The 12,075-nt window shown below is 67.0% G+C and overlaps 3 protein-coding genes across 3 annotated transcripts in view; 1 reads left to right on the top strand and 2 right to left on the bottom strand.

The window, feature by feature from the left end:
* LOC132318283 (RNA-binding Raly-like protein) overlaps window positions 1–72 on the bottom strand; it is a 6,651-nt gene extending 6,579 nt beyond the window's left edge. The window contains exon 1 of the mRNA XM_059825062.1: window positions 36–72. Within this exon, the coding sequence (XP_059681045.1) occupies window positions 36–72 (37 nt within the window). The remainder of the gene's footprint in view (window positions 1–35) is intronic.
* Window positions 73–2,211: 2,139 nt separating this feature from the next.
* LOC132318229 (C-type lectin domain family 18 member A-like) lies at window positions 2,212–7,113 on the bottom strand. The gene is given in 13 exon segments (XM_059824860.1): window positions 2,212–2,249; window positions 2,414–2,505; window positions 2,605–2,701; window positions 2,779–2,908; window positions 3,048–3,089; window positions 3,091–3,155; window positions 3,309–3,401; window positions 4,337–4,444; window positions 4,535–4,656; window positions 5,132–5,229; window positions 5,326–5,550; window positions 6,217–6,308; window positions 7,014–7,113. Coding segments are annotated over 13 exon segments (1,302 nt in total).
* Window positions 7,114–8,895: 1,782 nt separating this feature from the next.
* LOC132318230 (fibulin-7-like) lies at window positions 8,896–12,075 on the top strand. The gene is made up of 8 exons (XM_059824861.1): window positions 8,896–8,964; window positions 9,403–9,559; window positions 9,728–9,898; window positions 10,105–10,230; window positions 10,395–10,517; window positions 10,609–10,746; window positions 10,838–10,976; window positions 11,715–12,075. The coding sequence occupies exons 1-8, from the start codon at window positions 8,896–8,898 to the stop codon at window positions 12,073–12,075; spliced, it is 1,284 nt and encodes a 427-aa protein (XP_059680844.1).

Raw genomic sequence — 12,075 nt, forward strand, 5'->3', positions numbered from 1 at the left:
TGGGGGCAGAGGGCCGGATCTGGGTCGGTACTCACATCTCCAGCCCGCGTCCCCGCTGCCGAAGAGCGTCATCCCCCCGCAGCCCCGGCGGCCCCGGCAGCCCCGGCCCCGCAGCCCCCGCAGCCCCGGCCCGAGCGCGCCGCCACCGGGCCCTACCACCGCCGGCCGGGGAGGGGGGGGACCGCGGGCCGCACCATCGCGGCACGGAGGGATGGGGGGGGACCACGCCGCCCCCGCCCCGCCCCGCCCGCGCCCCCTTCCCCCGCCCTGGGCGCAGCTCTGCTTTGTTGCAGCATCGCTGCCTGTCCCTGCCTGCGCGCACGGCAGCGCCGGGCCTGGGGCTCTCCCTTCCCCCAGGCTGCAGCGGTACGGATGTGGCTGCTGTGCTGGACCATCCCCGTCATCCCCATCCCCGTCATCCCCATCCCCATCATCCCCATCCTCATCCCCATCATCCCCATCCTCATTCCCATCCCCATCCCCATCCCCATCATCCCCATCCTCATTCCCATCCCCATCCCCATCCCCATCATCCCCATCCTCATTCCCAACCCCATCCCCATCATCCCCATCCTCATCCCCATCCCCATCCCCATCATCCCCATCCCCATGATCCCCATCCTCATCCCCATCCCCATCATCCCCATCATCCCCATCCCCATCCTCATCCCCATCCCCATCATCCCCATCCTCATCATCCCCATCCCTATCCTCATCCCCATCCTCATTCATTCCCACCCCCATCCCCATCCTCATCATCCCCATCCCTAACATCCCCATCCCCATGATCCCCATCCTCATCCCCATCCCATCATCTCCATCCTTCCCCCCATTCCCCATCCCCCCCATCCCCATCATCCCCATCCCCATCCCCCCCATCCCCATCACCCCCATCCCCACCCTCCCCATCCTCATCATCCCCATTCCCATCCTCCCCATCCCCACTCTCCCCATCCTCACCCCCATCCCCACCCTCCCCATCCCCACCCTCCCCATCCCCATCCTCATCCCCATCCTCCCCATCCCCATCCTCCCCATCCCCATCCCCATCCCCATCCCCATCCCCATCCTCATCCTCATCCTCCCCGGGCTCCTTCCCCACCTCCTGCCTCCGGTCCCCTCCGACCTCTTGGCTCCTGCCTGACAGCCCGGTTGCACCCCGGATTTGCCCAGCTCATCCCAGAGCGGTGAGCCCGGCCTTGCCGGCGGCGATGCGGGGTCGTGGCTTCCCTCCACGGAGCCAGGGCACAAAAAACCGGCACGCAATGCCCTGGCTGGGGACATTTTAATTTCCAGCCCAGCCCTGCGCTGGAGCGGGGATGGCAGTGGCGTGTCCCCTCCAGAGGCACCCAACACCCACCAGCGTTGGGGCCGTGAGCTTGTTGGGTGCCGTGGCTTGGGGGCTGTCCTAGGGCTGGAAGAAGCAACTCTTGGCTAACGCCACCCCTCCAAAACACCCCCAGGGCGCTGGAGACACGAGCTGGGCCAGGAGCCGGGCTGGTCCTGGCTCCTCCAACCCCGGCACCCGCTCCGGGGACGGAGCTGGAGGTACCACCCAGCACGGACAGGATGTGGGCCAGGGCACAGGGAGAGTCTGGTGGGTCTGGGGGAGGAAAAGGAGACAAATGGCTCTTCCCGAGGGAGAGAGGGTCTTTATTAACCACCAGGCAGATGGTGAGGGGCCGAATAATGGTGAGGATCTGGGTGATGATGAAGGACCCGGGATGGTGAGGAACCCGTGGTGCCAGGCTGGGGGGTTCCCACCCAGGTCGGGGTGACAGCTCAGAGCTGAGCTCAGCCCTCACCCTGAGCCGTGCCGAGGTCTGCGCCCCCCAGAAGCCCCCCTTGGCCCCTCGTCGCATAGGGATCACGGTCCGGACACAGCCCGGCTGCCAGTTTAGGAGGAGGATGCTGTTGGACCCGGCCGTTGCGGGGGGCATCTCCCTGCCCTGGGGGCTGTCACAGCGTGATGGTGACAGAGGAAGGTGAGGGGCAGAAGAAGACGCTGTTTCGGGGATGCTGACATGGAGCACGCGCCCCTTCTCGCCAGGTCCCAGCGCCGTGGGTCCCCTCAGCCCCCCGTCCCTTGCATAGGGGAGCTGGGGACGGGTCCTCCTGAGCCATGGTCCGGGCTTGGCGCAGCACCGGGGTCCTCCTGAGCCACGGGCTCGGCACAGCAGCCAGCGCTGGCCGGTGCCCGGAGCTGCCGGCTCAGGGGTCCCGCTGCCACAGGGAGATGTGCTCCTGGGCTGCGACGGGATGCAGAGTCAGTGTTCCCCGCGCCAGGGAGGACCCAGGGGTCTGGGCAGGGCTGGCAGCGGGGCACAGACCCGGCAGAGCCAGAGGCTGGCACCACCGGGACATGGCACCCCTGGGAAGGTGTGGGAAGGCTCCCGGCCGCTCACTCACTCACCAAACTGGCAGATGTACCGGTTTCGGGTCTTGCAGCGCTGGTCGTTCCAGTTGAAGGCAGCCGACGCTTGCATCTCCACGCAGTTCCCAAACCTGCGCGCCGGCGGGAGGGGGGTGAGGCCGGCCAGCGCGGTGGCACGGCGGTGATGCCGCTCAGAGGTGGGGTGTCCTCTGGATCCAGCGGGCACTTACCCCTGGTTGTCCGGCTGCCCAAAAGCGAAGCTGGTGAAGGAGGATGGCTCGCCCACGTCCCAGCGGAAGGAAGCCTTGGACGTCTTGTAGGTGAGACCTAGGGGAACGTCAAGCGGGGTGGCACAGCCGCCCGCACCCCAATCACCCTGCACTCTGCCCGCTGCTGTCACTCACCGATCCAGAAATTCCCAGTCTCGAAATCGGTGTCTGTCACCCTGTTACCGGTCTCCAAGCGGCTGAGGTAGAAAGCCAGGATATCCTGAACCTTCTGGTTTCTGATCTGGGCCAGCATCGCCCCTTTCTCCTGCGGGGAAGGGAGCGAGTCAGCCCCGAACACGTGGCCCAGAGCCGCGCCAGACAGCGGAGAGATGCGCAGGGGGGGCTGCGAGCAGGGGTGGCATTTTTCAGCTGCAACGGACGCCCGCAGCATCCCGGGGGCTCACCTGGCACTTTATTTTGGCTCCGTAGTAGGTGTCGGCCTCGGGGGGACACCATGAAGCAGTCGCCGTCTATCCTCACGTCGCAGGCGTGGAAAGGGAACTGAATCTTCGCTGGGGGCACAGGCAGGCGCAGGTGGGTCCCTGTGTCGGCAGAGCTGGGCCCACTGGAGGACCCTTAGCCCCGCGGCGGGGGTCCCTGCCTGCAGATCCCTGCCGTGACCCCGAAGCTGCCGCCCCCGGCCGCGCGGGCAGGCGCAGACTCACTGCCGCACTCGGCGCCGCCGTAGCCCACGTCGCAGAGGCAGGAGCACTCCTCCTTCCTGAACTTTCCATGGAGGCACTGCCCGCTGCACCTCACTGCGGGCAAGGCGCTGCGTTAGCAGGCGGGGGGCTCGGCGGCCCCTGCCCCGCCCCAGCTGAGTGTGCGCCGCACACCCGGGCGCTGCACTGAGCTGCCCGCGCTGCACCAGCCGGGCACACGCGTGCACTGAGCTGACCCGGTGCACGCATGTGTGTGTACGTGGGCACCGCGCAGACTGTGAATGCTGCACCGGCCATGCCCATGCATGCACTGCACTGCCCCTGTGCCTGCACGCACTGCACCGACACTGCACGCACATGCACTGCACCACCCATGCACATGCATGCTCTGCACTGGACGTGTGCACTCATGCCCTGCACCGGCCATGCACACACATGCGCTGCACCAACACAGCACATGCATGCACTGCACTGTCCATGAACACACATGCACTGCACCTACCCTGTGCGTGCATGCACTGCGCTGACCCTGTGCATGCACACGCTGCACCAGCCATGTACATGCATGCAGTGCACTGACTCTGCACACGCAGGCAGTGCACTGTCCATGCACATGCATGCACTGCACCCACCCAGTGCATGCCTACGTTGCACCAGCCATGCACATACATGCACTGCACCAACCCTGTGCATGCCTACGTTGCACCAGCCATGCACATACATGCACTGTACCCACCCTGTGCATGCCTATGTTGCACCGGCCATGCACATACATGCACTGCACCAACCCTGTGCATGCCTATGTTTGCACCAGCCATGCACATACATGCACTGTACCCACCCTGTGCATGCCTATGTTTGCACCGGCCATGCACATACATGCACTGCACCAACCCTGTGCATACATGCGCTGCACTGGCCATGCACATGCATGCACGACACCAACCCTTTGCACGCATGCACTGCAGTGGCCATGCACATGCATCTCTAGAGGCGAGGGGAGGCAGGGGTTGCGTGGGTGCCCCTCTCACCTTGGCAGTACCTGCCCGTGTAGCCGGGGGGACAGGCACACTGGCAGCTGCTCATGTCGAGGCGCCCGCTGTTCCTGCAGCTCATGCGACAGGGGTTCCTGGGCACCTCTGGGCACAGCGGAGCAGCGGCATGGGCATCAAGGGCTGTGGCATGGCCGGGGGCCGCGGGGGAGCCGGGAGGGGACCGCGGGGACTCACCGCAGAGCCCGCCGCCGTGGTCCCAGGACTTAAAGCAGCCGGAGAGGCCGGCGGTGCAGAGGGAGCACCAAGGCCCCTGCTTGTAGGGCAGGACGGGCATCCCCGCCACCTCCCAGTTGCCCCTGTCACCGCAGGCAGCTGGGTGGAGGTGGCTGCCCCGCCTGGCCCAGCTCCATGCCCCGCCCACACAGCCAGGCCACACCCCTCTCTGGGACAAGGCCCCCGCCCACATTTCCCAGCCCTGCCCACTTCCAGAACACAGCCCCGCCCACAGCATCCAGCCCCACCTGCTGCCAGCCCAAGGCCACGCCCACAGTCTCAGCTCCCACCCACTGCCAGGGCAAGGCCCCGCCCCCACCCCCTCTCCACGCATCCCCATAGGCCAGCCCACACCCCCACCCGGACACTCCCCTGTGGAGACCACGCCCACACCGGGGGGAGGGCTTCCCCCAGCCCCGCCCACCTCAGGGCCAGCACATCCCTGCCTCCATTGACACCCCACCCACACTTCCCAGCCCCGCCCACTCATGCCAAGGCCACACCCCCGCACTCAGCTCCGCCCCTTCCCACGCAGGCCCCGCCCCCGGCACCCCTTACCCCGGGGAGTAGGCGCAGGCGAAGGCCTCGCTGGGGCCATGGCCGCCGGTGCAGAGGTGCCGGCCGCAGCCCAGCTGCCCCGCCGTGGCCCACACCAGCTGCGAGAGAGCATGTGTCACCCCCGTCCCCGGGCCTCTGCACCCCTCCTTGGGCCCCCCATGCCCCCCCTAACCCTCCGTGTCCCCCATGCCCACCTGGGTGTAATGGCGGCAGGTGGCATTGCCGGCGCAGCGCCCCGTCCCGTAGTCGTAGCGTCGGCCCTCGGCGAACCAGCGCTCCAGCACGGCCCCGAAGCCCCCGGTGCCCGCCGGCAGCAGGGCCTCGCTCCAGCCCAGCTGTGGGGCCGGCGGCGGAGCGGGGCCCTCCAGGCAGCTGGCCGCCCGCGCCCCCGCCAGCCGCCCCAGCTCCTGGCTCCACTCCTGCAGGGGAGCGGCCGGCGCCGTAAGCCACCGAGGGGCCCCAGGAACAGTCCCAGTTGGAGGGACGCTGAGGACAGCGGGGAACTGCCCAGGGAGTATGTGGGGACCACCAAGGGGGTCAGTCCAGGGGACGATTGGGGGACATCAGTGGTTCGACATGGAGGATGCTGCAAGGGACCCCAGGGGGACCAGCCCTGCGCTTGGTGTGCGCAGGTGTGGGGTGGCTGGGGGATATCCAGGGCCATCATGGGGAATGGGGGACCCCCCCAGGGGACCCCAAGGGACCAGCCCTGCCCTTGGCGTGCGGCGGTGTGGGGTGATTGAGGGACACCAGTGGGCCATCGCGGGACACGGGGGATCTTACAGGGGACCCCAAGGGACCAGCCCTGCCCTTGGTGTGCACAGGTATGGGATGATCAGGGGACATCAGAGGGGCACAGGGGACCCCACAAGGGACCCCGCGGGAACAGCCCTGCCCTTGGTGTGCGCTCGGTCTGGCGGTGCCAGTGGCATCTCCTTCCCCGGGGGCCCCACGCCGGCCAGCTCTTCTGCTTCGTTAGCTTGTTAACGAACGACTGCATGGCACCCATGGACTGTCCCCGTCCCTGGGCATGGGGTGGGAGGTGGATGGGACATCCAAGGAGGGGGGAAACTGGGGGGGCTCACCAGCTTCTGCATGTTGGCGGCGGGGGGCTGCACTTTGCTCCTCAGCTTGTTGTGCAGCGAGAGCACCAGGAAAGTCTCCTTCATGCTGAGAGCTGAGGGGGGGGGACAGCAGGGGCTGGGGATGGGGCCAAAGGGGCCGTGGGGTGCCAGTGCCTTTCCCGCATCCCTGGATGCGACCGGAACATTCGGGGGGCCGTGGGATCAGCTGCCCCCCAAAGGTTCCAGCCGCAGCCGGGGATACGGGGAAGGCACCCGGGTCTCCATGGAGATTCGAGGGGAGAGAAGAAAGCGCTTTTGGACTGGGAGCACAAAAGGGGCAGGGGCCGGGGGGGGTGTCCAGCCTGCTGAGCCCCCTTCTCGCACGGGTGGGCTGAGACCGCCAGGAATGTACCCACTCACCCTCCCCCTAGCTCTGTCCTGCCAGCACCCAGACCCCACGGGGCTGGACCCATCGTTAGCCCCCAACACCAGCCCCAGTACCCCCCTCCCAGCCCCATCCCATCACCAGCTCCATCCCATCACCACTCCCAGCACCCCCCCAGCCCCATCCCATCACCAGCTCCATCCCATCACTAGCCCCATGCCCCCCTCCCAGCCCCATCCCATCCCACCGCCAGCCCCCATCACCCACCAAGCCCCCCGTTACCATCCCTGGGTGCCCATCGCCCACCCAGCCCCCTGCCCGCCTGGCCTGGCCCTGGGGGACGATGCTCAGGGTGCACACCCCCCCCCCCAGACCAGCTGCCCCCCAGCCTTGCTGCTGGCAGCAGACACCCCCCAGCCCCTCTCCCAGTTACCTCCCGGAGCCAGCGCGGACAACTTCTCCGGAGCATCCGACCCCGTCTCGCCCACCCTCCACGCCAGGAGGTTGCAAACCAGCAGCACCAAGAGCTTCATGCAGGTGCCTGGGGTTGGGGGGGAACCAGACCCCCACAGCTCCGGAGGGAGGATTCGAGCGAGACGAGCCGCCCCGCAGCAGCCCTGGCGTCGGGGCGAGCTCGGCCGCGCGCTCCTGCGCGCTTGTGCGTGCTCGTGTGTGTGTCTGGTTGTAGGATTTGATCCTATTCAGGACTCCAGACAGGCACCGCTGGTCAGCTCGAACAAAAGCTTGACGGGTGAGTAATAGCTCTGTCAAAACAGTTGCTCGCTGGCGCGAACGCGGCAGACAACTCCCGGGGCTGCAGCCCTGCCGGGATGCCCCGCAGCGGGGTTGGCCTCCCGTGCTCTGCCCCAGCCCCGCCGCCGAGCCGGGGTCGGGATGGGAAGGCAGGCAGGAGCGGGGGTCCCAAGCGGCGCCCACTTTGGGGCACTGGGAGATTGGATGCCAAGGGGCTGGGGGCAGCTAAGGGGCCCCCCGCTGCCGGCCTTCCTTCTGCCCCATGAATTAAACATGCCGGGGAGGTAACACACACCACCACGGGCATGAAGCCAAATACCCGCTCCGGCGAGCTGGGCAGCGTGGTTACAGGGTGGGAGGATGCGAGGGCCGGGGGGCCGGTGGCGGGAGAGATGCCGGGTGCAGGGGGCACGTCGCAGCAGGCACTCAGGGTCAGGCAGGGGTCCCGGATCCCACGCTGCTCAGGGGGCTCAGCAGCACCCCAATGGCTCTGCCCCAGTGCAGGGCTCCCAGCACCCATGCTGGGGGGCTGGGGGTGCTCCCCTGGCACAGGGCAGACATGTGAGCTGCAGACATCCCTGCTCGGGGGTGGCTGGGGGACAGGCACATGTTGCCATACCCCTTCGTCTGGGTTATCACGGGCGGGAGGGAGCGGCAGCATCCCACCTTGCCCGTTATCGGGGCTGAGCTGGATGTCAGATAAATCCAGCTCTGAATGCCTTCAGTTCCCTCGCCACCAGCCTAACCCGAACCCTGGCCTGAACCCCAGCCCTCGTGCTAATGCCAACCCCAACCCTCATCCGAACCCTCCTGTTCATATGGACCTGGGCCCTTGGCACCAGTCCTAACGCTAACCCTAACCCCAACCCTAACCCCAACCCTAACCCTAATGCTAACCCTAACCCTAATGCTGACCCTAACATTAACCCTGACCCTAATGTTAATGCTGACAGTAATGCCAACCTGTACCCCAACTCTAGGCTGCAGCAGAGCCTTGGGGTCCCCCTCTAAGCTCCAGCCGTGGCTGAGCTCACCCCAGCAAAGCCGTGCCGAGGCCGGTGAGTCTGCGGTGCTGCCGGCCTGCCGTCCTCAGCAGCCCCAGCCCCACTGGAGAGGCAGACCCTGGTGCCGACCCCAAAGCCATACTTTCTCCCGGGAGACTTTCCCACGCTTAGCAAACGCAAGGGATTAGCTTCACCCTGCACCCCCGCGTGCCGGGAGCCCCAGAGCTGTGGCTGGCCATGGGGGAGCCCGGCACCACCGGTGCTGCAGCAAGTGCCGTGACAGCCACCGCCTGGCCCCGGCATCTGCTGGCCCTGTGACATGAAAGGCCCCAAAGCCTCTGATGTGCAGAGAGGGAAGGGAAGGGAGAGGCTGGCGTCAGTGCCAAGGGGAAACTTTCCTACGGCTCGGCCTCGGCCAGGGGAAAAACCAACAAACACATGGGCACGCGCCGCAGATAAATCCTGGCGAGCGCAGGAGCGCGGCTGTGAGCGAGCGGGGCAGAACCAGAGTGCCGGCGTCTCATCCCTGCAGCCTGCGCGGCCGGAGCCAGCCCCGGCATGATGCTCGTCCCGCTGCCAGCCTGGCTGGCCCTGGGCATCCTGCAGCTGCCCCTCGGCAGTGCCCAGGTAAGGACCCTCACGCCCTCCCTCCAGCCCCCTTGCAGACCCCTCAGCACCCACCTCGGGCACCCCAGCGTCCCGGCACCGCCCCGGGGTGGAGGGTACAACATGGCCATGGCACCCGCGGGGCTGCGCAGGGCCAAGGGGGACAGTCATGGGGCTCTTCCCCTGCAGTGGGGAGAGGGTGCTAAATGTGCCCAGGGCATCCGAACGGCTCCTCAGCATCCCAGTGCCGGGGCAGGACCGGGCGGAAGGGCTGAGGCTGGAGCAGATACGGAGGCAGGGGCAGACCCTGCAGTGGGATGGGAAGGTAGCGGCTCTGCCCAGGACAAGGCATCCAAACTAACCCCAAATACGCTGCCTGCTTGGGAGGGCCCCCCCTGGGCTGCAGCAGGGTGGCAGGGGAGCCCAGTGGGTGATGGGGATGTCCTTGTGTCCCCCCAGGAGTGCCTGAGCCAGCAGCAGGCGCTCGGGGCGGTGCGGCAGATGCAGAAGCTGCTGGCGGCGCAGGAGGCTGCTCAACTGCGGGGCGCACGCGGTCTCCGGCAGCAGCTCTCCGTCCTCCAGAGCCGCCTCCAGACACGGGCCACCAAACGCAACGGTAACCCCAGCCAGGTCACTGCCATGGGGGTGACATCCCCACGGGGCTGGCTCTGACCCTTGGACCCCCAGCGAACAGCCTGGGCAAGGGACTCCCAGCTCCTTGCCAGGGCTGGAGTCAGCTCCAGGCTGGGAATGTCCATCCTCACTCATGTCTGCCTGTCCACAGAGACCTGTCCGCAGCCAGCGGTGCCCCTGAACGGACGGATGCTGGGCCGGAGCATGCGGGTGGGCCACGATGTTCACTTTGTCTGCGACGCCGGCTTCCGGCTGGTGGGCTCGGAGACGCGCGCCTGCCGGCACGACCGCACATGGAGTGGCACCCAGCCCTTCTGCAAAAGTGAAGTGGATCTGGGTTGGGGTGGTGCGGGCTCCGCCCAGCCTGGGGGCTTCTCCGTCGCCCCGAGCCGCAGGGTCCCATCGTTTTGCTCCCCTGGCTGCAGGGAGAGCAGCCCAGAGGCTGCAGCAATGGGCACCGAGGCTGGGCAGCAGGATGGGGCGAGGATGCGCTTCTCCAGCTGGTGTTCATGAGCTCCTTCTCCCTAGGTATTGATGACTGCTCCAGCAACCCGTGCGCCAACAGCGGGACCTGCGTGGATGGCAACCAGAGCTACACGTGCCTCTGCCCCCGCGGCTGGTCAGGCCCCAGCTGCCAGAGCCCCATCTATGCCTGTAGGTGCCCGGGTTTGGGCTGCGGAGGACCGGGATGCCCACGGAGACAGCACCCGGCCACGCTGCGCCCGTCTCCCCCTTCCCTGGCAGTCCCCCAGGAACTCAGCCCCCACCAATCTCCCTGTTCCCCCGAGCCCAGCAGTGACACCCGCTCTCCCCCGCAGACTGGGTGACACTGAGCAATGCCTCCTTCAGCCGCCAGCCCCGCTGTGCCGAGGGCCGCCTGGGCTCCCGGCGCTGCAGCTGCGACACCGGCTTCCAGATGCGAGCCGGCGGCGTGTGCCACGGTAAAAGGGAGATGACGATGGCACGGAGGGCGGGCAAACCGAGGCTCAGTGGCAACAGGACCCCTGGCCATGCCCCGCTCTGTCTCCCCAGATGTGGATGAGTGCCAGCTCTTCCAGTCCAGCCCCCAGACCCGGCTTTGCCTCCACGACTGCCTCAACCTCCCCGGCTCCTACCGCTGCCTCTGCCCCCCCGGCTACCTGCTCCACGCCGACCGCAATGCCTGTGAGGGTAAGAGCGGTGGGTGCAGGGCAGGGAGCACCCCGTGGGTGCAGCAGGGAGCAGCAGGGACAGCCCCGCTCACTCCGTGTCACCACCGCAGACGTAAACGAGTGCGCCGGGAAGCAGCACAACTGCACCCAGGGTGACCTCTGCATCAACACCTTCGGGGGCCACCGCTGCGTGCGCCCCAAGTGCCCCCCACCACGCCACAACACCAGCTACGTCAAGACCTCCGCCTTGTGAGTACTGCGTGTGGCTTGGGCTGCATCATGGCCTCTTCCCCAGGTGATGGGTCCTGCGGTGCCCTGGGGACCATATCGTGTGACCCAGAGGTGGCGGGGAGAGTGCCAGCCAGCACTGGTAGCAAATTGCCATGTGGGGTGCCCGGGTGTGCTCGGCACACTCCCTGATGGTCTCGGGATGCCGGTGGCTGGGGTTGCGGGTGGGAGCACCCCAGCTTTATCCAGCACCCCACCCCCCCAGAGCCCCAGCCTGGGGGGAACGATGCTGTTTCCCCTCCACTGCACATCCACGCAGTGCCGTCGGCTGCCATCCATCAGGCAAAACCCCCCCTGGTCCCGCTCTTGAGACTAAACTGCTTTGTGGCCAAGCACAAGCCACCCAAGTGGAGGAGCATCCCTCCTCCAGACAAGTTCCTCTGCGGGAGGCACAGCTGAGCCTGGCCCCATCCCTGGCCTCCAGCCGGGACCGTGGTACCCCTGGTCCCAGCCTCGGAGCGTGGCCCAGAGCTGCGTCCCTGCAAGGCATGGCGTTTCCCTGGCAGAGGCAGGGATGAGACAGAGATCCGATGCCAGGCACACTCGGATGTGGCTCTCTTGGGTTGCTCTGCCACAGGACCGGTGGTGGGGCTGGAGATGGTGCCTGTGGTGCATGTTCGGCTTGTTTGCAAGGATGTGAGCAGCTCCCCGAGAGCCAAACCACGGCACTGAGCGGTGGCACCCCTTCTCTCCTGGCAGCCAGTGCGAGAGGAACCCCTGCCCCATGGAGAGCCGAGCCTGCCGCCTGGCCGCCACCTCCATCTCCTTCCACTACCTGCCGCTCCAGGCCAACCGCACTGTGCCCCGTGTCCTCTTCAAGATGTCCACCACCCGATTCCTGGGCGACAGCCTGCGTTTCGCAATCATGGGCGGCCGGGGCCAGGGCGTCTTCACCGTGCGGCGCTCTGACCGGCAGACGGGAGAGCTGGTGCTCACCACCCCTGTGGTGGGGCCAGCCACGCTGGAGGTGGAGCTGGAGATGAGTGAATTCTCCCGCAAGGTCCTCCTGGGCAAGCACATCTTCAAGGTCACAGCCTTTGTGTCCCCATATGAGTTTTGA

The sequence above is a fragment of the Gavia stellata genome, chromosome 15, assembly GCF_030936135.1.
Source record: "Gavia stellata isolate bGavSte3 chromosome 15, bGavSte3.hap2, whole genome shotgun sequence".
NCBI lineage: Eukaryota > Metazoa > Chordata > Aves > Gaviiformes > Gaviidae > Gavia > Gavia stellata.